General features: G+C 34.7%; 4 protein-coding genes across 12 annotated transcripts; 2 read left to right on the top strand and 2 right to left on the bottom strand.

Moving 5' to 3' along the window:
* Positions 1–56: 56 nt before the first annotated feature.
* Positions 57–16,342, bottom strand: S1p (membrane-bound transcription factor site-1 protease). Of its 2 annotated transcripts, none has more exons than XM_076782033.1 (17): positions 16,188–16,342; positions 15,420–16,084; positions 14,902–15,224; positions 5,382–5,691; positions 4,677–5,215; positions 4,463–4,594; positions 4,174–4,383; positions 3,931–4,115; positions 3,551–3,848; positions 3,147–3,298; positions 2,773–3,053; positions 2,558–2,669; positions 2,216–2,474; positions 1,886–2,160; positions 1,456–1,745; positions 1,115–1,391; positions 57–1,043 (listed from the first exon to the last, which is right to left on the bottom strand). In XM_076782033.1, exons 5-17 carry the CDS (start codon positions 5,199–5,201, stop codon positions 677–679), a joined length of 3,363 nt encoding a protein of 1,120 aa, XP_076638148.1. In that variant the 5' UTR covers positions 5,202–5,215; positions 5,382–5,691; positions 14,902–15,224; positions 15,420–16,084; positions 16,188–16,342; the 3' UTR covers positions 57–676. The 2 variants fall into 2 exon arrangements, with proteins under 2 accessions (XP_076638148.1, XP_076638147.1); XM_076782032.1 differs by having other exon boundaries at positions 14,902–15,230.
* On the top strand, positions 5,683–14,906 carry LOC143350151 (general transcription factor 3C polypeptide 3). 6 transcript variants are annotated; one of them, XM_076782037.1, is made up of 11 exons: positions 5,683–5,932; positions 9,838–10,015; positions 10,119–10,276; positions 10,365–10,639; positions 10,713–11,027; positions 11,095–11,531; positions 11,603–11,860; positions 11,971–12,159; positions 12,248–12,562; positions 12,630–12,872; positions 12,941–14,906. In XM_076782037.1, exons 2-11 carry the CDS (start codon positions 9,854–9,856, stop codon positions 13,289–13,291), a joined length of 2,703 nt encoding a protein of 900 aa, XP_076638152.1. In that variant the 5' UTR covers positions 5,683–5,932; positions 9,838–9,853; the 3' UTR covers positions 13,292–14,906. The 6 variants fall into 6 exon arrangements, with proteins under 6 accessions (XP_076638152.1, XP_076638151.1, XP_076638154.1 ...); XM_076782036.1 differs by lacking the exons at positions 10,119–10,276; positions 10,365–10,639; positions 10,713–11,027; ... (4 more) ...; positions 12,630–12,872; positions 12,941–14,906 and adding exons at positions 6,979–7,161; positions 7,424–9,228; positions 9,365–9,646 and having other exon boundaries at positions 5,683–6,910; positions 9,838–9,914; XM_076782039.1 differs by lacking the exons at positions 9,838–10,015; positions 10,119–10,276; positions 10,365–10,639; ... (5 more) ...; positions 12,630–12,872; positions 12,941–14,906 and adding exons at positions 6,461–6,910; positions 6,979–7,161; positions 7,424–9,228; positions 9,365–9,762.
* A 2,325-nt stretch (positions 16,343–18,667) lies between the features above and the next one.
* On the bottom strand, positions 18,668–27,980 carry LOC143349802 (uncharacterized). 3 transcript variants are annotated; one of them, XR_013080996.1, is made up of 10 exons: positions 27,736–27,980; positions 26,920–27,594; positions 26,684–26,850; positions 25,931–26,569; positions 24,611–25,863; positions 24,096–24,466; positions 23,747–23,986; positions 19,677–19,738; positions 19,306–19,596; positions 18,668–19,058 (listed from the first exon to the last, which is right to left on the bottom strand). XR_013080996.1 is itself a non-coding variant. In XM_076781345.1 (8 exons), the coding sequence occupies exons 2-8, from the start codon at positions 27,016–27,018 to the stop codon at positions 23,447–23,449; spliced, it is 2,976 nt and encodes a 991-aa protein (XP_076637460.1). In that variant the 5' UTR covers positions 27,019–27,594; positions 27,736–27,979; the 3' UTR covers position 23,446. The 3 variants fall into 3 exon arrangements, 2 of the variants coding, with proteins under 2 accessions (XP_076637460.1, XP_076637461.1); XM_076781345.1 differs by lacking the exons at positions 18,668–19,058; positions 19,306–19,596; positions 19,677–19,738 and adding an exon at positions 23,446–23,653 and having other exon boundaries at positions 27,736–27,979; XM_076781346.1 differs by lacking the exons at positions 18,668–19,058; positions 19,306–19,596; positions 19,677–19,738; positions 27,736–27,980 and adding an exon at positions 23,446–23,653 and having other exon boundaries at positions 26,920–26,964.
* LOC143349804 (uncharacterized) lies at positions 21,504–22,851 on the top strand. The gene is made up of 2 exons (XM_076781348.1): positions 21,504–21,939; positions 22,574–22,851. The coding sequence occupies exons 1-2, from the start codon at positions 21,504–21,506 to the stop codon at positions 22,849–22,851; spliced, it is 714 nt and encodes a 237-aa protein (XP_076637463.1).
* Positions 27,981–27,988: the final 8 nt, after the last annotated feature.

A 27,988-nucleotide genomic window follows, 5' to 3' on the forward strand; every position in this document is an offset into this window, starting at 1 on the left:
TCTATCTTACTTGATAGAAACACTTTTAAATTAAAAGTATTGTATTGCTGCTTATTGAAATAAATTTTTGTAACAAAAAACTGAATAATATGATTACACTTATGCATAATTAAAACAATAATTATTATATATCACAAGTTAATAACAGTGGAAAAAACTTATATATTCCTCTATTAATATTAATATAATATAGTAATCCTCTCGTATATGCTTGTGCATTACAAGCAAATATATATTTTGTAAATTTAAAAATTAACGTGTTTGGTAAAATACATGTACAAACATATAAACTGCTATTAATGATAAATTCAAAACTATATCTTTACAATCTGTTGGAAGTGCAAATTTATATTTATTTTCCTCATATTTCATTAACATTCTTCCGTATTTATTCATAATGATGAACCTATATTTTGATTCAATTTTATTTACGCGATCAAATGAAGAAATAATATAGCGATTTTGCATTTTTACTTATGTATATCAACAGAAATATGCACATGTATAGAATGAATTAGTGACACACAAAATTTATCAAAATAATTTATATAAATTTTAAACGTATCTTGAGTACTGTAAGTTTAAAGGCACGTAATATAGTTTGTTATTTTGTAAGCGTTTACCACAGATAATTAAATATTATCTTGCATTGGTTAAAGGTTTGTCAGATGTAAAGTCACATTTGAGGCACTTTGCGCACAGAAATTGTTTGAATAACTCTGCGTAATCTACCGACTGTTCTTTTTCTTCGAGAATGCCTTTTCGATATTAAGCAATTCCATTGATTTAATAAATAGAGGACAATAACTCCTACAATAATGATTCCTGCCACATAACTCCACTTACTTGTAAATATTTCACTATTATTTTCGTCGGTTTGATCTAACTCATCAATATTATTCTGCTCTGCATGATGTAGTGTAGGAATGTTCGCACCGCCAACTCGCCTTCTAAGCCACAGAGGACTTGCATCCTGTAAAGCTGGATTTACCGCGACTATTGTATCTCTTACAGATAGCAACTTTTGAGGTTTATAAAGATTTCTGAAACACGATTAAATTTATGGTTAACTAATAAATTAAATACAAATTTATTGAAATTTATAACTACTTACATAGGGACAGATTCATTCAAAGGTCTTGGAATAGCAAGAGTAATAGTAGGGCAAGATGGAAGTGGTCGAATGTGGCCAGTATTAGTATTTTCAGGTAATAATACTTTACTATGACGCCTTAAATGACTACCTTCCATACGTTGTGGTAATTCACTATTATCTAAAATATGAAGCTTCTCAAGAACTTTTGCTTTAGTCTGACTTTCGTCCGTAAAAACGGTTGCAACATGACCTGTCGTCGTATACTCCAGTATAGCATCAAGCATCCAAAAGCAAGCTAAAATTAGTATAATATTAATAAATTATATATTCAGTAAATTGGTATTAATTTTAAAGCGTACGTTTTTGTAAATGGCTATCGTCGATGCAGTTCGAATCCCCATATACTACAATTCTGCCTGGTACAATATTTATTTGATCTTTAAGATTATGTTTTTCCAAGTTTTCCTTATCCGTTACTGCATTGTTGTCCAGATTATCGTTATACATTTTTTTAATACTCTTATAGCCACTTGTTTGAAAAAGTCCGAGAATTGGCACAGACATTGTAGATCTCGATTCAGATTCGAGTAAAAGCTCTTGTCCTTGATCATATAATTCCACGTAAAGAATAATTCCATCTTTCGGGAACCTTCGTTAATAGAAAAATATATATTTCTCATATAAGAAACTATCTGTTAGTTCTGAAAACTCATAGTGTAGTGTGTGTGTGTGTTTTTTTTTTTTTTATAAACAATTAAAACGATTTTGTTTTTAATAACGTTATCATACCGCGTGATCGTAGTACCAGAAGCAAAAGTTACAGATGGATGCTGACCAAGAGTAAATTGGCCATTTCGTACTTGATCTCCAAATGCTATTCCCCAGTTAGGATACAAAAGATCGTTTAAGGCTGGTACGTTTGCTCCCCCTGTATCTGGAATCCACCACTGTCGAGTATTTTCATCATAAAACTTTACTTTCCTCATAACAGTAACATTATACCAATCTGCAAATACAATTACAGAGAGACCTTCCTCTTCTACGTCTCGTTTTAATTTAGCGACCTGAAATAAAGTTACCGTTATTATTTCGTGATTAGTGTAATAAAAGTTATATTACCTCTTCAGGAAAATATTCTTCTTCTGTGTCCACAATAAGCAAAGTACCATAGTTTCTGGCATTGAAACAAGTGAACGGCGAACCGAGTACTTCTAAATAATAACCAGCATTACGTAAATGCTGATACATATCTTTGAAGTTAGTGTGGATGTGGTCTCCATTCCAATCGAGGGGATCATTTTTTGCACGTAAATCATCTCTAGGGAAATATCCCGGAGGATAGCGTAGATTATGATATTGATCCCATAGAATGCGTTTGCTATTAAATAAACATCATTAGTTATAATTGTATAGTTAATTTTCGTGGTAACATTAAGAAAATCTTTTATTTTTTATACTTACTGACGGGGCGGCGTGGGAATAACCTTTGCCTTTAACGGTAATTCGATTTTCGATTGTCTTGGTTTTTCTTCTCCATCGCTTGGTGGTGATTCAATTGTAACAGCTATATATCCTATGTATAAAGTTACACTTTACGAACAGAGGTTTTTACAGTAGAAATTTGTACGATATGCAATATAAATGCATAAACAAGTAATATATAATATATTTGTAACCTTGTGCTATGCCTTGCCAGTCACGAGCAGACGACGGAACTGTTATTGCAACTGCTAACCACCCAGACCATGGCCAGAGAACATCGCTATGAGTTATCGATACATCGATTCGTTCACCATTTCCATTACCGGTATAAGGATGCCATAAAAGATCCGCTACATGTCCAGATACTCCCAAACCATTTATTATAGTTATATTTACAATTGTAGGCATACCAGTATGATACACAGCTTGTGTACAGTATGGCCACATATACTGGCATTCAGTTAGGTCTATATAGCTGATAGTATACCACATATTATGCATCATTGTTAATAGTATAAAATTAATACACAGCCGAACATTTTACGATATAATGCGAACAAGTAATTACCTCGGGCTCAGTGTAGCAATCGGTGTATATGAACGAAGAAAATGAAATGCTCGTAACAAGTCTAATTTTCCCGCCCCTTGTTCAAACATTCCAACTCCGGGTAAGCGACGCGCCGAGCCAAGTAATGCTTGTTTCATGCTTGCTGGAGTTACCTTATATTATACACAACTTCTAAATTAAATTTACATTCGCTCATATGATTTTTATGTAATTAAGAAATACACAAAAACGAAAGTTAATGTGTTGAACAGTGTTTCCCAAACTGTGATCAGCGAACGTGTTATCGATCCATCGATGGTTCATATCGTAATTGGAAGTTGTTTTTTCAAATCGTCCGTCGAGTGCCGACATTTGAGAAACACTGGTATAGAATCTAAAAAGTTACAGATTTGAGTCATAATTACTCGTTGTTTAACTGTTTGAGATCCATCTGTTTGTATAAAGCCGCTGGCTAAAAGTGCTACAGCTCCAGCAACAACAGGGCTAGCAACAGAAGTTCCAGACAATGTTCTGCAACCTGTTTGCAATGCTGATCCTCGTACACCTGATCCATAGGTAACCAAATCGGGTTTCACTCTCCCATATCCAGATGGCAACTCCCATGTTGTCATACCTCTCGATGAAAATTTTGCTATTTGATCCTCCCAATTAATTCCACCTACTCCAATGACATCCATTTGATCCGCGGGGTTATTTAAAGTACTATATTAAATAAAATTAAGTTCATTTATGAAGCACAATTTTTAATTTTGAAATAAACTAGAATAAATTTTTAATTCCGTACCCATACAAAGGTCCGTCGTTACCAATCGCGGAGATCATAATCACACCGTTCGCCGTTAGTTCCCATACTTTATCAACAAATGGATGATCCATAAAATCCGGCCCTCCAATACTAAGATTTAGTACTGTAACTTTCGTAAGAATAGCATAATTGAATGCATCTAAGAACCATGAAGTGTATGATACCTACAAAAATACTTTTCAAAGTTTTGGGTTCAAGTAGAAGATACGATAATAAAGATACCTGAGTATTAGTGAAAACACGAAAAATATGAAGTTCAGCATCTGGTGCAAAACCAAGACAATCTATACAAGATGATGCAATAACTCCAGCTACAAATGTTCCATGACCCAATCCATCTTCTAATGTCTTTTCATTTGTCCAATTCGAACGTTCTTTAATTTTTTTAAAATGTGGGTGACTAGCTGCTAGCCCAGTATCAAATATTGCTACCTAACAATAATCATTATGCATACAACAAATACTTCTTGACTTTTTCTTTACAAAAATGTTTAAAACCTATATTATTTACCTTAACACCATTTCCAGTAACACCCATTCCCCATAAAGCATCTGCTTGAAGTATGCTTGTTATTTGCCTTGGTATGGCTCTTAATAATCTACGGGATGTATGACGATTGGTTGATTGCCAAAATTGGTTGTTCTAAAATTTGTATTATCTTTCAGCGTGATTTATGGCTCTTACAATAAATATCTACTTCATTTTATAGAATGTAGGAACTCACATAGTTGTTAATTTTTCTTTTAAAATTTTTATATTCTGGAAAATCAGCATCTTCCGATGCATTGACAAATTTCAAACTCCTCTGCACAAGTCTTTGAGGGGTTACTCTTCTAATAAGAGGATGATCAGTTAAAGCATCTAGGCCATTATGTTTATCCGTTTCTTCCAACAGAACAACATCAAAGTCGCTAGGAAAATTGCTGGCCAAATTATCACGAAATAAAATCTTCCAATTATGAATGCCGGATGAATTCAATGCAGCCCTTATATAGTTTTCGCGTGTACATGGTTTATAATAACCCTTAAATGCAACAATGTATTCATTCTCAATGATTCTGCTGGCAAAGTGAACTTTTATTTGTTCTGGACCATTGCCATGACACGATAATTTGGTAGTTTTAGAAGGTTCAAAGTTTATAAAATTGTTGCTATTGACTGAACAATTTACTTGATTGTGTGACAATTTAATTCCAATACCAAGCACTAACAATAAAGAGACATATAGCCAGCATGTATGTGGCTTCATACTATTAATATCAGCTGAAAAATATAAACAAGAAGTTGAATTACCAAAGAATCATTTATTAACTTTTACATTCTTTCGATGTTGTTATTGATTATTAATGATAAAAACTAGTTTATAGTTAATTTCGATTATGAAAACGTAACTGTATTGCAGTTTTTAGTTGTAATTTGTTAAACTTACATGTAGTAGAAATACATAATTTATTAAACAGTGTTTTTCTCGATCATGCTTCTTTTGATGGTTTGGATAATATAGAAGCTAATGTAATATACGTTTATTTGGTTAATTTTTAAGAAATTCAAAAACGGCCTATAGGCGTCTTTTTATTGTCAAAATTTTGTTTTGATGTCATAACCTCAACGTTTCCAAAATAAAGATTTGCTTCGATTGAAAAATCGAAGTGTTCGAAACATGCATGTTTGTTTAATATTTCCACGTTCCTTACTTCTTTGTAGTATAATCGATGTATTTTATTGCGAATAAATTGCACCTACGAACAATGAACAAACAAATCATAATGCACTGTATTATCGTACTGTTTACAGAATTTCACATTGCACAGTGGTGATGTTAGTAACAGAAATTGTATTCTTATTGTTTGTTCGTCACGAAAAGAATGAAATAATACGTCAATTGTGTTTTATGTATACGAGAAATATTATTTTGTAAAGAGTATCGTTCGTTTACTGAAGAAATTTCATGTAAATTACTTCGTACGAAACTGAACGAAGGTAAATAATTTATGCAATAATTTAACCTCTTATAGGTATAAATTTATATTTATAAATACATATTTTACAACGTAAGTACATGGATTTTAACGTATATAGATTGTTTATGTGGAATATTAGTTATTTTACAATTTTTAATACGAAGTTCGGAAGCACATGTCATGCATATATGCTGTTTGACTTTTATATGCACGTGACAGTTGATTGTCAAAAGTGTTTAATTACCGCGAAACTTATAAAAAACATCTGTTAAGTGATTTTTAGGTTTTGATGAGACTTTACAGGTTTATAGAATGGCCAAAAATAAAATACACGTATTATATTTTTTTCAGCAGTAATAAATCAAGTTTAGGGGATGAAACTACTCCCCAAAGTTGTCTTTTGATACTTTTTCTTTTCCCTTGTTGATGATATTTTATTTGTATTGCACGAATATTTGCATTACAATATTTGAAACACTTGTATTTACGAGATTATTTTTAGTTCAACATAATTATTTTAAATATATTATTTAATGAAAATTTGTAGTGTTTCATATTATGTGCAGAAAGTGAATAATTTCATAATGGCATCTAGTATGGATGAAGAGACATTAATTGAAATAAATTTGTCATCATCGGCTTGCAAAGACAACATGACGCTCAATGAAACAAGCACAATAGCATCAGTGATCATAGAAGAGCTGGATGAAAATGCTCTTAGTAATATGAATGTAGATATGACAGAATTTGTTGAAGCAAATGCTTTAGAAATCAAAGATCTAACTCAAGATATTATACCAGACACATATTCTGAACAAAGTAGTTCTGTCATGGATGTTACTATAGATGTAGAAGATCAAGATATATTATTAACTGCAGATGAAGAAGATAAATTAACAAAACAGTTCTTAAACGGTGAATTAACATTCTCTGAATATTCTTTACAAATGGATCAAGGTGTAGATGTAGAGACTTTAGAAACTGACTACCCTACTAGGTAGTACACCAGTAAATAATTCTTATATATAATGTGAAACACCTGGCAACATATTCTTCTATTTTTAGAAATGATAATGAGAATGAAGAAATAGAAACAAATATATCTGTTTATCGTAAAGCACCAAGAAGAAATAAACGAAAAAAAAGGACACTTCCTCCAGTTCTGCAAGGTCTCATGGGTGAAGCAAATTTAAGATTTGCCAGAGGAGATACAGAATTAGCTGCTCAAATATGTATGGAAATAATTAGGCAAGTGGCTTTTCCAAAATTAAGATGCACACAGCAGTGTTTGTGGATTGTAAGACTTACAAAAGAAAGAATTGTCAACAATCTGGATATATTGATTGATCATTAAAGCAGTCACCTGGCAAATGAAAGCTCCGACAGATTGATCAATTCTTTTTTTTTTTCCAAATACTCATAATCCATAACAGCTGCTGCAAACAAAAAAAGGACATTTTATTTTGAGATTATAAAATAAAATGGTACAAATATTGCGACTTTTCTTTAGACAAGTGCCAAGTGCTCCAGAACCATTTCACACATTGGCAATGATATATGAGGCAGATCAACCAGAAAAATCGTTACAATTTGCTTTAATAGCGGCGCATCTAAGTCCTAGAGATGCTGATCAATGGGTACGATTAGCGAATATGTCATTGGAGAAAGGAGACATTAAACAAGCTATTACATGTTATAATAAAGCAATTCAAGCAAATCCAAAAGATATAAACTTGTACGAAACGCGAGCACGTCTTCTAGAACGAAACGGAGATAAAAAAGCTTATTTAAGAGGATTTTCAAAATTAGTTCATCAGTTGGAACCTGAAGATGGTAATAACATAATTAAATATGCTAAGATGTTGGCTAAACGATACATGGAGGAGAATAACAATGAACAAGCATTAGATGCAATGGAAAATATTTTTTCAAAGTGTCCCTCTTTCATTACTTTGGAAGAAGTTAATATCATGACTGAAATATTAATAGCACTGAAAAGATTTAGAAGATGTTTAAATATTTTAACGAAATATACGACGATCTGGGTCAAATATAAAAATATCAATGATATACAGAAAGAAGAATTAGAAGATAAGGATTTAGGCGAAATAGAAGCCTGTGGAATACCGGACGATGTTGTTGTCGATTTAAAAGCAAAATTTCTTATAATTCTTATTGAATTAGATCAAATGAAACTGGCTGAAAATCTTCTCCCTAAATTTTATTTGAACGAAAATCCAGAAATTTCTGGAGATCTTTTCTTAGATATTGCAGAAACTCTAATGGGAAAAAAAGAATTCGAACATGCTTTAGCGTTATTAGATCCATTAGTAAATAGTAATAATTATAGTTTAGCTGCAGTGTGGTTACGACACGCGGAATGTTGGGTTGGCTGTAAAGATTTAAAAAAAGCGATAAAATCTTATGAAGTTGTTACAAAATTATCATTTCAGCATTTAGGCGCAAGAACAGCTCTAGCCAAACTTTATCAACTAAAGGGTCAGTACAACAAAGCAATAGAAGTTCTTGATCAAGATCCCGAATCGGATACTTTAGATCCTGAAGTAGTTTACCGAAGAACGTTGCTTCTTTTTAAAGTAAAGAGATACGATGAATATTTTCGATCTGGTATGTTACTCTTCTCCAGACACTGTGTTCATTTAAGAAGCAAAGTCGAGTTAAATGCATTGACTAGAGCATATGGAACACGACAGCGAATAGACTCATTGAAACTTCATAGACTGTCGCGCGGAGAGAAATTTGAGGAAGAAAATGCACCAATCTTTCTCAATACCACGGAATTAAGCGAAAAGAATGAATACTTCTTGCTCGTGCAAATGTGTAAATTAGCTTGCAAACTAAAGAGATATGGTTTACTGCAGAGAATATGTTTGAGTGCTTTAACATCAAAGAGATTTGAAAAGAGAAACACTCAGATTATGTTTTTATGCTTGCTGTCCTGTATTTATAATAACGATTCCTATCATGGGTATAACATTGTGCGGCAATTAATACGCGTTTGTCACAGGCCAAATACTTGGAATTTGTTAAACATTATTATACAAGACGCTCAAGATTGCAGACACAATAGGTTCATTATGCGTCTTCTTGGAAGAGAAGATGTATTTTCTCACTTAAATATATTGCATGCAAATAACTGCCTTGTTTCGGGAACATATAAATATGCCCTCAACGATTATATTTCTCTTTTTAAAGTCGCACCTAATGCATTATTGGCATTACTTATCGGTGTAACATTATTACAAATGGCGTGCCAAAAATTTTCTGTTAACAAAAATCAACTTGTAATTCAAGGTAATTATGTATGTACGATATATGTTACTTTATTTAAGGGATATTTTTTTCGAATCAAAAATAGGTAATACTTTTTCGAATAATTGTTTAAGATATTTCGAATATTTTCTGTATTTTGTATCTTATTTTGTTTTAGCTATTGCTTTTTTGAAGAAATATTGTCAATTACGGGGCGAAGATGGTAAACAGGAAACGTATTACAATATGGGCCGTGCATTCCATCAAATTGGGTTATTACCAGCAGCTGTACATTTTTACAAATTAGTACTCAACGAAGATCCTGGAGAAATAGTAAAAGAGAACTCGTATCTTTTAGATTTGAAACAAGAAGCTGCTTTTAATTTGCATCTTATTTACTTAGATTCAGAAAATTTCTTGTTGGCAAGAATGTACCTTGAAAAGTACATTACAGTTTAGAGTAAGAATGTTAATTTACCGATTTCAAATGTAAGATAAACCATAATTTTGTAAATAAACTTGTGAATATTTTTATATAAATTGAAGCATTTTTATAACTGAACCTTCTAGTCTTAAATGTTATTATCTAATTTGTATTTTTTATCGTAAACAATGTCGTTGAGCGATTAATGATTATTACATGTTCTGTAGCTGCTACACAAGTGAAATGAGTGTGACATTAGCTGCCAAAATTGAATTTGTGAAATTATGTAATGTCTTGGAAGAAATCAAGAAGGCACGTGTTGCTAAGAGAGCCGAGATTTTAGAGAAGTTCATCAAGCAATGTCGTCTTGCTGGCCTCAAACATAAAACGGAATGCCCAGATGCGGTATAGTTATATACTCATTAATTAAATTTTCTTAACAATGAATAATTCGATTTCTCAAAATAAATAATTTACCGCCATAATAATTAAGAATTTATATCATTAGGATGTTTCACTATTCTCTATAATGAGATTACTTTTACCGGGCCGTGAACGAGAACGTGGAGCGCACAATTTAAAAGAAAAATCCCTTGCTAATCTTTATGTTCGCGTATTTTGTTTGGGTAAAGGTAGCAAGGATGCAAATAATCTTGTACAATACAAGTGAGATTATTATTGGATATTTTTTTCTACTTAGCATTAATATTGTATTATCATTGTCCATATTAAAATAAAGATAATATTGTTTTAGAACTCCAACAACAAAAAAGATTACAGGATCTGACTTTGCAGAGAAAGCTTATTGGATTCTACGAAATCGGTTACCACACGAGAGTTCTGGTTTCACGATAGAACGAATCAATTTATTCCTTGATAATATATCATCGAAAAACGACAATATTCGGCAAAAGGATGAAACGTTTAAAGTTTTGTTGGGGAAAACAAATGCATTGGAGTTTAAATGGATAACGCGAATAATACTTAAAGATTTGAAACTCGGTATCGGAACGAAGAGGATATTACAAGGTTTCTTTTTTACATCAACGTTGATCTATCACTTTGAATCCATGGAAAACAATAACAATTTTTATTTTTTCAGTTTTTCACCCAGATGCAAATGCACTGTCTGATGTATCAACAGATTTACGTCAGATCTGCGAAACATTATCTGATCCCCAGTTGAGATACCACCATGATATTCAAATTTTCTCTCATTTTAAACCCATGTTGTTAGAAAGATGTAGGATTGAAGATACAAAGACACTTTTCAGTAAAGGTGAACAATATTTTGTACAAACGAAATATGATGGTGAACGATCTCAGATGCATATGAAAGATGGCAAATATAAATACTTTACAAGACAAGGATACGATATTACAAAGAACTACGGTTATGGGGAAACTAGTTCATCAGGTATAGTTTAAATATACTGCAAATAAACTTAAATTCATCTTTCTATTACAAAAAAATTTTACTTCAGGTTTTATGAGTAGTGTATTTAATAGACTTTTGAAACCGCAATGTAAATCAATAATTTTGGATGGTGAATTAATGGGTTGGCACAAAGAGAAGAAACTATTGAGTACACAAGGGATGAATTTTGACGTTAAAAAGCTTTCAGAAAATAGTCACCATCAGCCGTGTTTTATTGCATTAGATATTATTCTATATAATGATGTTTTACTTATTAATGAACTTTACGAAAAAAGACTAAAAATATTAGAAGATGCGTTTAAGGAAGAAGAGGGCTGTTTAATGTTGTGTAAATCCATTAAAATTTCTCAGAGGGAAGAATTATGCACAGTATTCAATGAAAGTATACAAAATAAGGAAGAAGGAATTGTACTAAAAAAATATGACATGAAATATAAACCCAACGTACGAGATGGCAGTAATTGTTATAAAATAAAAGCTGAGGTAATACTCTCTTTTTAAAAGTATTTATTTATATTATCAACTTTTATTTTATTCGAACAATAACATTGCAGTATTCGGATAATTTAGTGAAAGATGTAGATTTGATTATTGTCGGCGGTTATTATGGCGAAGGAAAATTTATGGGTTTAATGAAAAGTTTTCTAATGGCAGTAGCTTCCCCGTCAAATGTTCCAGGAGAGAATCCCTCAAAATTCTCATCTGTTGTATCAGTCAGCAATGGCTTATCTATGGAAACGTTGAAAGAACTTTGGAAAAGATTCGAAGGTAAATGGCAGAACGAATGTCCTGAAAATGTGTCTCCTCCTAGGGTAAGTATTTGTAAAATATACATATAGGATGAGGATAAAATATCGAATAATCGTTCGAGATGTTTCGGTATTTTCTCCTCCTATTGTATAATGTTATTAATATATTTTAGCTAGATCCACCAAATAAATGGATTCGTCCTGAAGAATCTATTATTTTTACAATACGAGCTACAGAGATGACACAAAGTAAGGATTATCCAACAGGGTATAGCTTACGATTCCCAAGAGTGATGGATGTTAGAACTGATAAACCATGGTATAGCGTTTGCACTAAAACGGAACTGTTATCGCTAATTAAAGTATGTGCAATTAAATGAATAAATTTCAATTACTTCCTATATGTTATAATCTTCATATGTGTAAATAGCGTGTTTTATTGTTACACAGGATTCGAGGCCGATTCAAAAGCTAACAAAGCGAGATGTAGATTGCAATGATACAGAAGAAGCTCCCAAAAGCAAAGTACGTAGGACGAAACAATGCTCGTCATTATTTGAAGAGAAGTCATCGAAATCTAATATTCTTAACGATTCGCCGATTTATCTCACACGACTTTTTGACACTAAAGAAATATGTGTAATAAATGGAGACAATGAGTTGTCCAAAACAGACATTGAAGAAATTCTTTTGCAACATAGAGCGAAAGTGGTTAAAAATCCATTAAAAGAAAACTATTGCGTGATTGTTGGTAACGTTAAACCGGTACAAATATAAGCTTTGTTCTTCCATTACGTTACCAGCGAACCTTGACTAATAATAAATTTTCTAGGCAAGAGCAAAGAATATCATAGAAAGTAAAGAGTACGACGTAGTATCGTTGGATTGGTTCAAACGAGTTACCAAAGAAGAAAATTGGTCGTCGTTACAAGATTTTCTACCATGGGACTTGATATGCAGTCGTGAATCAACAGAACGTCGACTAGCACAGTATTACGATGAATATTACGACAATTTTACGGTGGATGCAGACGAAGAGAGTTTGGCACGTTCATTAAAAAAAGTTGAAGAAACGGTAGGACGTGTTATCTATTACACATATTAAAAATGTAATTTCTAATTAAAATTTTTGCATAAAATTAGTTTCAGTTGAATGCCATTGGGTTGGATCATCTACAAATGAAAGAAATAGATAAAGAATTATTTGACAATGGAATATCACCCTATTCTATATTTCGGGGCATGGTGGGATACTTTGATAATCAGTTGGATCAGTCCAAGTTTGAATTTAGTTTTATGGCAGGGATAATTAAGGACACTATCGACAATTTTGTAACACACGTGTTCATTGATAGAAATTCCACGAGTTCTAAACTAAAAAGTCTAATCGACGAGCTACAAAGACCAATAATAATTGTTAAAAGCGAATGGATCGGTAAATGTTTCAGACAGAATCAACTTATTTCGAACGAAGAATATCTTATTAATTTGTAAAATAAAAATCAAAATTATGTAAGTATGAAATATCTTGAACGATGCGACAAGAATCATTCAAGATATTTCTTCCTTTATCGAGTAAACGATTCACTGTATATCCGAGATAATTATTCCAAATGAATTTATTATGTACACCATATGTTACATATATATTTATGAACGAATTTATTTATAAACAAATTTATGAATCAAACTGTGAGTCCGTTTATTCGTTGGCGTCAACAGGGATGAATAACAATGAACGTATAATTTTGGAATCGACTCGTTTCCAAAGGAAAGTTGCCGTGTAAGTGTTACGCTAAGTCTATTTGTAACATAGACACCGAAAATACATAGATTCATTTTGGCTCATATTTTCGTTACGTGCTAAGAAACTGGGTACTAGGCGGAGTGACAGTTGGACAGTTCGCTCATTTAACATCCCGTTTCGAAATATTTCTTCTCGGTTCAAGTCAGCACCCTTGCTAGTCTTGTTTTATTTCATCGGAATGCGTGCAAAATACGAGGCGGCGCGAGGGACGCAGCTGCGACGTTTCCTTTACAAAGCCTGCCATTCACAGAGATTCTCGAGTAGATTAAGACGAGAGAACTTTAGGGAAAAAGACTTTACAAACACGGATACCGAAGGCGCCAACCGACGTTTTTCTCGAGATATCAATTCAAAACGAGAAAATTCCTACTTTCCTTGTAAATCTTATTCCTCGGCTTAATTAAATTAAAATCTCACAATGAGAATATTCAATTAAGGCGAGCACATTTTAAAGTGAAATGAAATTAATAAATACTTTATTAGTTTTCTAAAAAATTCTGCAAAAAAGAAAAGAGAAGACAAAGTAAAACAATACATTAAGAAAATACACCGTTATCAAACAGAAAACATCATCTATCAAGCTAAAAGTTTCTTCGTTCGGAAGTTTTTCGGAGTGTATACAACGAATCAAAGAAGGGGAAATCGGTGGTTTCTCTTTCGTCGGCGAAATTGTAACTGAAATTTTTGGGGCGAAGATGTATACCGTGGCATAGCGTGATGTATGCATAGTGTTAACCGTCGCGGATATCTCGTTAGCGTAAAGCAAGGTTCCGTCTACCAGGTCGGAATATAATATATGAATATGACTGACGTTCGTGTCCGCTCAAGATTCTACTTATAGACTCTTCACCTACGGACACGACGCGTATTAATCGAGTTTCAGATTTTCCAAGCGCGTCCAACGGGACGCGTCACTCCCGCGCCAGCGCGCGTCCAATTTATTCACGGAGTTTCAGTGCTAACTCGGTACCTGCCAATTACGCGTTGTACTCGTTACTGTTTGTTGCTTACTCGTTCATCGTTAACGCGATGAATTTGTGGTTTGAGCATTCGCGTCTGGACTTTTCGTGTTCAGTCAGGCGAAAGAATCGTTAGAGATGCGACTGTTGCATAGCAAACGTTCGAATTTGTCCCGCTTCGTCCATTTTGTTGAGCGATAGCGCGGCGTACAGTGGGTTACTGTACCCCGAAAAACCTTAAAATGCCCTAACTTTGTTAAAATTCATCTAAATGCAACAAAAAGAAACGTCATTTTAAACTGCCTAGCAAGAGAATCATTCTACATATACATACATACATTGAGTGGTAGTGGCAGATGATCACTTAGAGGGTGCCGATTATCTGATGGTGGGAGAACTAGCGCGCTGGCGTACAGGCAAAAAATAAATTCCCCATTCCTGTATTAGATAATTAAACGTGTACCGTTTCGCAATATGTACATCGTTTACGAAACTACTCATCCTTTTCTTCCTCCGATCGTTCCAGCTGTTTCCTAGTACGCGTGCTTCATGTCCCACGTAACATGATGTTCATCCATGTATATGGTCTTCTTTCTCTCTTGTTCACGAAATCTTGGCCTCGCCCACAGTCTTCGATTCTTTCTCAATTCCCCGATGCTACCTGTTTCTTTACCAAATACATTTACTAAATTTGTATAACTTAATCGACAAAATAAACAGGACTTGTAACATAGGTTATATTAAGAGTGTCTCTGATCAAGATCGTTCCTCAGCCCCGAGGAATTTTCACGAATATACGCAGCCTAATTGAAACATTAGTATTATCACGTCGCAGTTAAAGATCATGTAAACTTACTTATAGTCTGATCGATGTTGCATCTTCCAAAGTCATAGCCCTCCTTATCGGTTGACAGCGAAGTCGAAGCGCAGGAAGAAGGCGAAATCGATTCTTGCTTATGATAGACAAAATCCTGCGACAGCGTTGTCCGCGAATGGCATCGTTTGGGCGACGATAGGCTCGACGAGAACGAGAACAACGGTGAACGATCAATTCTGTATTTACCCTGCTTGTGTTGATCTTTAAAAGTCATCGCGAACCGCGATGTTTTGTACGGTGGACACCGACAAACGACTCTACCGTCACGAACCGAACTCTTTGTGTACTGCGTGGACGTCGTCGAACAACTGCAATCCGAAAGCGTAGAGTTTTCAAAGTTTTCTAGATTTCTTGGTCCGTTTGATCTTTTGTTCCTGAAGAGGACCATAGTTGGTTTTTCTTTGCATTGCAGAAACTGTTGTCTGTACTTCGCGCAGCATGTCTCGCGAGCCAAAATGAGTTTACGATCTAACAAAGCATCGATCTTTTTCTTTAATTTTACGTTATCCAACGTATAATTGTTCTTTTGCCACTGGAAGTTTCCAGGAAGCATTTTCTTTTGCGCCTGCGCGGCACAAGAATTAAATTTTAACGGAAATTCTTTATTGGCGGCGTTCCATTGCGGACCGTTACGATTACGAATCCTAAACAGATAGGATGCCAAGAATTAAGAGAGTTAAAAATTTACAGATTAAAAATTGTCGTTTTACGGACGACGTAAAGATAATAAAGATGACGTAAACTAACTTTGTGTCGCGGGAGCAATTTTCACATTGGAACTTCTTTTTACAATTCATCGCACTCTTTTGCCAAGTAACAGGAAGCGCGGAACCCATTTCGACTTCGCGACGAATACATCTTTTCTGCAACCTTGAGTTCGATCGATGTTTGTTCACGGGATATTTTGAATTGTATTTTTGGTTTTGCTGTGTAGTACAGACTCGTGCGTCGTCTGAAAAATCAATGTCAGACTCTTGATGGGATTTAGGGTCTTTCGGCTTGAAACGCGATTTTGTCGCGATATTTCGAATAGCGTTTATGCAATCTATCGACAGTTTCTTCTTAACGGCAGATACACATTTTTTCCTCAATTCGCGATACAAAATCGAATCTATGCAATTATGTGTAATAATCGTTTCGCTGAAACTGGTGTCACTTTGCGATTGTTTCTTGATTCCTCTTGAAGGGCATTTGCATACATTCGAATTAATATTCTCGATCGGTTCCTCATCCGAAAGTATCTCGGTAATTTTACATAAACTATTTTTTCTTTGCGTTTCGGATGCTTTCCGAATTTCCGAAATTTGTGATTCTAGACTATTCTGAGAAACCTCGTCTAATTTCTTATCATAACATTTACTTTCTTCGCATTTGGTTTTGGAGCATAGGGGAGACGATTGAGAGACGTTGTAATCAAGAGAAATACACGAATAATCAATTGATATTTTATGTTTAGGATCTGCTTCGTTGGCGCATAATTCTGAACATATTTCTTCTTCTGGATTTTCCGTATAGTTCTGTACAATATCTTCTGAATTTACTTCTACTTCGGCAGATTTGACATTTGCACTTACCACGTCACAAGTACATTCGTTTACGATATCTTCTTCATGCTTTTCCAACATGTTTACTTCTTCTGGTTTAATTAGAATTTCTTCCCCTATTTTCTTATCGTTATTAGTAACGTTAGCAGTATTAATATTATCCGTGCGGTTCCCCGATTCATCGTAGCTATTTTGGTTGCATATTTTCCAATAATCGGAAACAGTATCTTGGGTAATGCGTAGGTGTGCGCAAGATTGTTTGCTTCTTCTTTTTTTCATCAGTTTTTCAGCGGACACGATCCCACAGCAATGGCGGTAAAGACAGTATCTACCCGTTGGTTTTCTTGTTACGCTCGACGATGATTTTGTAACCTAATGTCGTAACTTTAATGTGAATGCATTCAATACAGATTTTTCATAATTATTTACCTTTTTCTCCCGATTAAGCAATGTTATACAGTACATACAATTTGTAGACGATATATCTGCAATCAAAGTAACCACGGAATCACCGATCTGTCGTGCAATAAGGCTCGTCCATGATGATAAGACTTACAGCGATTCGCTGGAGAAGTCGAAATTACCATTGTCATTTTGAGGAAGGCCTCGCCCCAGCGCAAGTGCAGTCTTCGAGATGTTCAATGGGTCGTTCTCCTGAATCCATTCCGTTATCTTTCGGTACCCTAAAAATCATTTTTATGTACTTGACGTTTCTCATATGTATTAACAATATTCAGGGAGTTGTACAGTTTGTAATCTCTGTACTTACATGTCCGTACGTTTTCTGCAGCCGCAAGCATAAACCTTGGTCTGCATTCTGTGAAAAAAATTTATATTTATTGAACATAAATCTGTCTCTATCAAAACTTGGCCCGTACAATAGATAACAAATAACTTACCCGTGTTCGCATTCACATCTGTCTGGTCGTCTGTGGAGCAGGAATTGGTACTAAATATTAGAACTTTTTGATTATATCATGCGCATGATTTTGCTGGCCATACGATGCGCGATATTCTTTAGGACTTGTTCACGATCGTCTTTGAACGTACGAAGAACGCGAAGAAAAATATTCTTCCATGAATAAATGATTCAAAAACGGATCTTTTGAGCAGCGTTTCCCAAACTTGTTTAGGTAAGAAATAATTACGTTCTTTCGTTACTGTTTGGGAAACGTTTTGGAAACATCTCGCACGTATGACCAACGTGACCCACTTTTCTTTGCCGGAACGTATGAATTCTCTCATTCTTGCGTTACAAAGGCAACTGTATTCCCTATAATATGCACAAATATTTTTATCGTCGATTCATTCGGTTTACATTGATCCAAGTTTAACAACACTCACTTCTCTTTTAAGAAAATCACGTAGAAGAAAAGCATCCCTGTGAAGCCCGCGATAAACTTTCCCAAGTACCAAGCAAAATTACTTGTACAGTGGGGCATCGCAGTGCATTTAATCACTGGTTGTTCACCAGCCTTATAATTGCACCAGAAACGCGAAAATATTAATGCTATATACTTGGACGGATAAAATATCTATTAACCGAAGAATACCTTCTGCGTTTATTCGTAAACGACTGCATTACATTATACTATAGCACCTCGCGAAGATATTGTCACAAATTTCTCGGGGTTAGTTTCGACATACGTCGTCGTCTGATATTTCACACCGTTTGATTTATCGTTTGAATTTCGTGTTACATAACATGGTTGCAACTTCTAGGCTCCCGTTTCTCTTCACCGGTTCGCATTTGAGTGGCGCGCAAAGCCGCGATGAATTTTAACGCGAAAGCTTCTCGGGACTGTCAAAATGCATTTATTAATTTTCGGTATGCCACGATTACAGGGCAATGCGAATAGATTTTTCTTCGGTCGAAGAACAAATGCAAAGTGCCACGATTTGCAAATGTCGGATCGTCGAGAACGTCGCCTACTTCTGATACTCGACATCGATCATTTCTCACTTGAAAACGAATCTAGTTTATTGCAAATAATGAAACGTCTTTTAATTACTAAACGTATAGGTTTATTTTTATTTAGATGTTCTTCGAACACTCTTGTCCTGGCTGAATGATCTGCAAGTTGAAAATAAATATTGTTACTATTAAATAATATAGTAATTAGACTTTCATTTCATAATTATAAACAGAAAACGATTTTTCTTTTTTTACAATTTTCAAGAGTGAAAGCCCTTTGCCGCTTCGAAATTCTCTTCTTTTAAGAGATGACAGCATCCTTTGGACTTTTTTCGTAGACGACGAAAGAAGGAATGATCGGTGAAGTTTAAATTTACATCTGTCTGTAAGCACGCGTGAAACGCACCGAGGAATTCGCCCTAATGAGCGTGGAACGAAGGGGTGTCATCTCAGACGTTCTTCTCCCCGTTTCCCGATCGACACGGACAGCTTTGCTCGAGGGGTGTTGTCAGTGCAGCAAATATGTTGACAGGTCATTCAACATCTTTCCGCCGTTGGCAGCGGCGGTTCCGCTGAAGATGCGTGACCGGAGCTATGTTGCACCTCAGAATATCCATAGCTAAGATTGGCCCCCTTTTCTCTCTGGACTCACCCGTAAAAACGCTGCGTTCCGAACAAAGAATTCTAATTCCGTGGACTATTAACAGAACACAGAAAATGAAATAAAGAAGAACGAAACTTTCATACGAAATAAAAATATCTTTCGATCAAACCTACTCGTATCTTTTCCTTTTCATAATCGATTACGGCTTCTCTTGATCTATTTTGCCAAACGCTGACTGTAAAGAAACAATAATAGAACATTATTACTTAAATTCCTCGTGCAGAGTAAAAATAATTCAAAGTTGCAGAATATTTTGAACATTCGCCAATAGACGTACGCTTGATTGACAACAAAAGTACACAAATCTGATCAATTACCGCACAACCAAGGATGGAACTATGCACTAGAGATTGGTGAAATTTTTATCAAGATAAACGTTCGATTAAATAAACGTAAAATGTAATTTTACCCAAGTCTGCTATAGAGTTCACCCGAATAATGTCATCGAGCGTCCAAGAAATCGGAGATCGTTTTCGGTTACAACTAAAAATATGACATACCGTGGAGAAGTATCGGAAAACGGAAGACAGTGCAATCTCTTCTCCCTTTTCGTTCTATTGCGTACTGCAAAAATAGAAGAGAGAGAGAATTTCGTTGGACTAACAACGGTACACACCGCCAGCTGCGGCCACATGGCATTCTTTCTGTGATCTTGCTCTAAGAGCTCGTTAATACGATCCTCTCGGATGTTGCCAACGCACAGTTAATATTAGTTTCGAGTATGTTTTCTTAACGTATGAGCGTCTTTCGGGTGGCCGGTTCTTAAGTGCCGTGCCCGTAAACGTTATGTTCTACCCTTGTTTTGGGTAAAAATCTATATACTCGAACGGAAAGGAAACGCCACGGTATATATTACTGCCTAAAAGACAGTAACTCGGTTGGTGGAAGAGAATCTACACCGGATTAGAACATTACGTGCTATTCTATTCGGAATCGTTGGTGTAGAAAACATTTCTAAAACTAAAACTAAGTATAGTTTTGATAAAATCCCTAACGTAACGGTTTGACTATGGAGAAGCGAGCGAGCGTTGGGGAAGAAATCAAGCGATTAGAGTTTGGACGTGTAACTTAACTGGTCCGGGCCATAAAATAAACGAAACAGCTGTAAAGATCTTCTCCTGAGATAGAACTTGTAAATATCGTACAATTTGTACGACAAATTGACGCATCTTGTATGGATATTTAACTGACATAAGCGAGCGTATCTTCGTTGCCCGCGTGGAATCGAGCTCGATAAATCTTTCCGTTTCGCGTAAAACGATTCTCTGTGCGTATACATGTCGACTGTAGGATCTGCTCGCGGAAGATCGATACGATCCCGTCACGGGGGTGGCTGGTAATCAAAGGAGTCGCTCGTTTAACGAAGATCTTCGCCTTTTTCTCGAGGTGATACAAACCACTACGGTAACAAGAACACAGAGACGCGGGTTGGCCTCGATTGGCTGTGAGTCTGCGAGGGTGGCGGGGTTTCGGGCCAATCCCGACGTGTTCTTCCTCTAAAAATACATTTTGAATTGGTAGGAGGAGATGAGGAGACACCTCCCTCGCTGGAGGAAAAAGATTACTCTAAGCATATAACTCATTCAACAATGCATACTGACCGCTTCGTCGAGTAGTCTCGCGGGTAGCTGCTAAAGAGGCAATTTCAAGGGTGCGAAACACATTTAGTGACGGAGTGGTTGATCATAGTTCTTCTTTGTCAATTGTATTCGCTACGGTGTTAATCAAATCGGTACCGGTAATTTGATCGGTCAAGTGACTATTAGAACGTGCACAAAGACGAAATGCTATGCCACGATATTCTGCACATAATCTGCCCCCACGATAATTCTTACAATTTACTAAAATTAAGTTACGTACAATAAAGGATCGCGGAAACGACCTACGAAGCAATTAGAAAAGGGATAATATTCGTTAGATTAGCACCAGAACGAAACGAGATGAAGACCGAGAATGGCAGTTCGAGTCAAGCTAGTGCCAGCATGGAGCAACGCCTGAGGAGTCCAAAGTGCGCGAGATGCAGGAACCACGGTGTAATTTCCGGTCTAAAGGGTCACAAGCGATCGTGCGCGTGGAAGGACTGCCGTTGTCCTTGCTGTTTGCTGGTGGTCGAGAGACAACGAGTGATGGCAGCGCAGGTTGCGCTTAGGAGGCAACAACAGGCTCAGGGGAATTACTTCGGTGAGAGCGTTTCGACGGTCTGTCATGCGCCGATGGACCCCTCGGGTCCATCGTACCTACTCAAAGCCGACCAGGGTCCTCTCTGCCGAAGAACGAAGAACTTCCAACGACATCAGTTGCACTTCACGCAAACCAGCATCAGCGTAACGCAAGGTTTTTACGGGCTGAAGACGATCCACGGTTTACCTACAACATGTTAGTGATTAATAATAAGTTAAAGTTAGCCATTTCAAAAATCTAATCTACGAAAAAGATTTCAAAGTACTGCAACTGCGTCTCGTTAGAAGAAGAAGCGTAAAGTTGTTGATTCAGTATTCCAAGAAGTCATCTTCCCATTACCAAGCAAATAACCAGAGGAGCATGTTTGCAAACAGAATCGGAATAGCTTAGAATACTTTTCTCTAAACATTTACAGATGAATCGAATTTTATTTTTCTTCGTAACTCTTTAACTATCTAGAATAAACAAAAATATTTCGAGTGAATGTTATTAAGCCCGACAAGAACTATCCGAATCTAATATCCAAGTCCTTTTAGTACACGAAACACTCTTTTGTGGAGATTTGCAGGAAATCGTAAAAAGTAACACCCGTGTGGCGTCAGCTGTCGTTGGTATACACAAAATTGGTTTGTTACTGTAGGGATTATATTTAACGTTCTGTTGCCAGGAAATGAAGATATTCAATCGACATCTCCATCTTTTTTGCTATATGTAATCTATTCACGTTTCATCCCCTACAAATGTTTAAACATATTATTGGCGCGATTTAATTGTATTCTAAATAAAAATAATTTAATCTATACATTTATGGTTTTTCTTTTTATTTCAGTTACCGCAGATGCTCCGTTATTAAATGGATTATCGCATAATCAAGAATATCGACAAGAATCCGAGAGTTCGAAAAAATTGCAGCCTTTTCCGACCACGTATTCCGCAATTCCGTGGTTCGAACATGTAACGGAACCCCGTAAGGTGAAGAAAAATTTTAACAATTTTACTTCCGCCGTGACGAATCTCAATAATATTTCTGCAGACAAGAATAGACCTTGCCTGGAAAAGAAGTCTACAATTTCATTTAGCGTGGAATCCATCATCGGAACAAAATGATGCGGAACGACTGATTTTACTTAGCACAAGAATGCATTTCATTATTGTAAATATGACTCACCATTTCGGTCTGTCTAGCACTTATTAACTTATGGAATGAAAACGTTGAATAGACGATACATGAGAATTAATTTTTTAAGAATTTATATAAATTACACTAGTTGTGTGTTTGTACATCGGTAATTGCGCATCACTTTCAAATTAGAAAACTACTAATTTGTTGCATATATTTAAAATACATTATTTTACGTTAACATTGCAATAAACTTATGTTTATTATTACATAATCGTGAATAATTGTATAAAACTTAAGTATTATGTCGTTTCAATTTTTCATCGCAGTTATTTTAAACGTGACAAGGATATTTAAATAACAAATATATAGTTACATCGTGTCCTATAATCTATGTAATAAATTAACAAAATAAATATGAACACGTACCGAGGAACGTACTTTCTGAATTCATATGAATTCACACTATCTTAACCAATGATCTTATATAATAATATAGTAACTAATAATTTAATAACTATGTTTTGCGTTAAAAATTTGAACTACAGACATCGTTGAGCGTGTAAAAGGTCATGATACTTTTTATCGTTTATCACTTTCAAGTGTTTCATTGCAACGTTTCATGTATGTATCCATTTCGGAAAAATCAGATAAAGTGGTCTGAATTATTTCACATAAAATATTTGGCCATTTATTTTCAAGTAACTGCAATTTTTGTATTGCATCTACAGTGAGATTAATTAAGTTTAACAGATGTACTTTCCCTCTGTGTCTCCAAATAAGATCTTCCTGTTATTGAAAAAGGAATTCAGCAAGAGAAAAGATACAAGTTGTATTGTATTGGCCCCTAATTACCAAAATTTTTATTTTCTATTTTATCACCTGTGTTACACTTCCTTTTCTCCATTGCAATGCCTCTTTGGCAACCACACTTCTGAGAGCTGGATCGCTGTTAAGTAAGAACTGTTTGGCAGTAATTTGTTCTCCACTTTGCCTTTGCACTTTTTCTAAATGTAATCTTTGTAATAAAGGTTGTAATAAAGACTCTGGTAATGAGTACATTACTATGTCGACAAGACCAGCATATTCTTTATTTGCTAAGTCGATTTCTTCACTTGTAATCTGTATATAGAATGTATCTTTTAATAAATAAAATCCATGTACTGGTATTTATAATTTTCTGCTTTTTTTTTTCTTTTTTTTTCATAAAATAATATTAATGAATATTTACTTCTTTCCCATTGATAATTTTTAGCCCCCAATGAGCTAAACGAAATATAGCATACACTTTCCAGTCTTTTGAGATAATTGGATTTCCTGTTTCTATGTGAATGCTTGTTAATCCTTGTACTTCAGCCAAAGCATTAAGCTGTCCAAGGTAACTGATGTTAGTTTCTTTAAACACAAAATGTTCTACGTTCGAAAATCTATTTTTTATTTTACATAAAACTTTGGCCACATCATTGAACTGTGCATAATTGAATTTAACTACATTAACATCTTCAGCTTTTGAAGAATCCCATGGTCGATCGATAAAACGTAATGCACCTTGGCCGTAAACGTTTAAACATCGACCGACTATTTCTATTAAATAATCACCTCCTATTAACAATTACCAATAAAAATGTTATGCCTATCCATTCACGAATAAAGTCTGTTATTGCTAGTATCTACCACCATTGTTATTTGTACAAAAGTTTATAGTAAATTGTAATAATATATTTCATTTATATTATTGCTACATACCTTGTTCTCTTTCTTTTGGTGGATTTTGCAAAGGAGGAGGACTCTGTGGTGTTAAAGCTCTATATTTAGCTCTGGCAGTTGCTGCTCTATTACTTTTGTAACTCACAATTTTCTTTACCTGAGCACTCTTTACCCTATTTTTATCTTTCTCAAAACTTTTACACTTTAATAAGACATTTTTAGTAACAGGAGATGTACTGGAATCGCTCAATACTGATTTACAACTATCCATGCTGCTAGTTTTAGAAGAACAATATCCAGAGGAACCGACGCTCGACTTAGATTGACAATCGCTTAAACTTTGCTGATCATGAAGTTTTATTTTTTGACCGAATTTTGCTAAATCTTTGTCATCGTTTATTAATACTTGAGAAGACTTGAAAACTCTACAATTTTTACTATCTTCTGCTTCATTAATTGTGGTTTCTAATGTTGGTGTAGAACCACTCAGACAATTGAATATTTCATTAGTTACAAATTCATTAACATTACAAGGAGAATGTTTGTTAGAGTTTAACAGATGAGATTTCAAGCAACTTTTCAGATTTTCGTGACTTTCTGAACTTTCTGAATCGCTGCTCGATGCGCTACCAATATTACTGCCAGTTTTTGCTTTCATCAAGCCTTTACTATCTTTACCTACTTTTTCATCGAATTTACTATTAATTAAATTATCTACAATAGATCCCAAAATTGGTGGAAGTTTAAATTCCAATGGACACGTTTTAGTTGTATCTTTTAGTCGAAATAAATTATCGCTAGAATTACTTCGTTTCTTTATGTTTATCTTTGTTGCTTCAATGTTTTCGTTTATGGAAGTCAAACTTCCAAAACCTTTTGACTTTACTTTCTCTAAGTTTTTAGGTTTGAACGCGTTCGATCTTTGAACTTGCAGTGGATTAACATTACTCTTTCGAACATTGTTTCCATTGTTATCTGCAGAGGATTTAGAATGACATCTGAGAAGCTCCCAATTTATTTTAGCATTTGATATAACTTCTTCCCGCCTGGCATTCATACAAACTTGCGCGCTGAGGTTTAAAAAAGTGGAATTACTTTGTTCCTTAGATGTCCTCCAGGCCATAGCAGTTCTTCGAATTTGTTCTGTAATTTGCATAGTGGATAAAAACTGTAAATTTGGTAAATATGACACAAGAAAGGAAACATAGTCTCCATTCAGAATTATAGGGTTTCCATCAATTGTTATTTCTCTAAGGTGTAATGCTTTTGCAAGACTTCCTACATCTTCGATTCTGGAATATTGATAAAAAACATTTCACCACAGTGCATTTTTATTATTTAAATGAATAAAATACTCACTTTTGAATGTCATTATTGCTTAAATATAATTTCTGTAGTTGTGGTGTTTCACTAAAACCTAATAATTTTTTGATTTTATTACGTCTGAGGTTTAACTCTTTTAATGATGTTAATCCTTGGAAGTCATGATAGCCTATTGCTTTAATATTATTACCAGCCAAATTAAGTACTTTTAACGATGCAAGATTATCTAAATCTGATACTTGTAAAATCTGATTTCCATGGAGATCTAGCACCTCTAATTTAGAAAGCTGTTTTAGGCCTTCAATCTTTTTTATTCTATTTTTTCCAATTAATAATACTCTTAGATTTCCTAACAATTCAAAATTACAAATTTTTTCAATTTGATTATCATACAAATCAAGAAACACTAATTTTGTCAACTGAGGGAAGTTACAATTCTCAATCTTTGTAAGAAGATTATGTTGGAGGGACAATAAACGTAATCGTGGTTCTTCAACTATATTTGGAAATGTAGTAAGACCCCGCCTATCAAGACATATTCTATCAGGATTCTTTTCTTTCTCTGCAATTGTTCTTGTTGCAACAATAGTTTTTCCTTCGCTTGTCCATTGCAGTGTAACTGTATTAGAGTTCTCAGCTTTTGCATGTTCTACGTTAAATGGAGAATCTGCTGGGCTATATATAAAATTTATAAAATAGCATTATAATTTAATAATGCTAAATAAATAATGTTACAATAATTTCTGGCTTAGTTATCGGTATATATTGATTTTAACTAGTTATCAATACCTATATGAATTATAACAGCGTTTAGATAGTTTTGGTGGTACAGGTGCTCCTGGTAAAATTGGTAAAGCAGGTGCAATTGTCAGAAAATGATTGTTCTCCTGAATATTTACATGAGTTTTCGTTGACTTTCCTTTAATGTCTTTTATGTCAAAGGCAACTGTTTTTATCTATAATATTTTTTTCATTAAATACCGATTATGATTTTACACGATATTCGACAAAAATGTCGAACCTACCCGCGTCGCTCTTTCGCTGCTTATTGGCATTACATAACCGAAACATAAAAGTACAATTAATATATAGTGCCACAGATTTATCAATTTAATTACAGTCATTTAAAGAATACTGATATTTCACGATACACCTCAAACTTCAAATTTTCGATTAAATCGTGATTAAATTAAGACGAATATAGAATATATTTTATTGTTTGTCATTGCGCATTTGATACCGTTACCGTTGTCAATGTTTGAAAGTTCCGTGTTGTATAATAACTTCACTGCTAAATAAACATTATACGCGTCTTGGAAAAATTATTTTTAGTTGCAGGGGTCAATTGCAAGCATTTTTGGTCAACAGACATACCCCCGAAATCCTACTCAGTTTCGAGAAAAAAATTCCTTACCGAAAATGTAATCTGAGGCCTGAAATGTCTGCCCGAATTTTCATGCGAATCTTTAAAACGTCATAACTTCTGAACGGATCGAACGATTTTAATGTTTAAAAAAGCAAACTACGCGTATTTTTATGGAGAATATGTACAAATCGCAAAAATATTCGAAAAGTTGATCCTTGACCCCGCAAAATGAGAAAAACCCCATAAAAATGGTCCAATTTTCAAACAGCCATAACTCCTACAATTGTGATTATATTTCAATGAAACTTTTTTCTGAAGTAGAGCTCATGGGTACCTGCAAAACAGTATTAGACAACTTTTCTGTAGGGCGTCAAATAAAATTACTAAAAATTAAAATCTAATTTTTAAGAAAAATCGACAGGGGGTAGGTGGTAAGGTAAGATAAGGTAAGGTCGGAACTTTAAACGTTAATAACCTTTAACGAAATCTCCATCAACAAATTAGTATTCTTGATTTTCATCTTATTTTGGCCTCTAGAATCTCCCATTAAATTTTTTCCCAGGGCTGGCCGAACACCCTGTATAGCTCGAAACGTAAAAATGTCTGGGCCGTCGAGATTCGAAATTGCATGCCGTGAAGACGGACTTGGGCTGTTCAAGAGCAAGGAGGACAGGCTCCCATTGACGTTCTTTATCGAATTCCCGAAGTTGCATGAGGTACTGACCTAG

This window comes from Colletes latitarsis, chromosome 14 (assembly GCF_051014445.1).
Source record: "Colletes latitarsis isolate SP2378_abdomen chromosome 14, iyColLati1, whole genome shotgun sequence".
Lineage (NCBI taxonomy): Eukaryota > Metazoa > Arthropoda > Insecta > Hymenoptera > Colletidae > Colletes > Colletes latitarsis.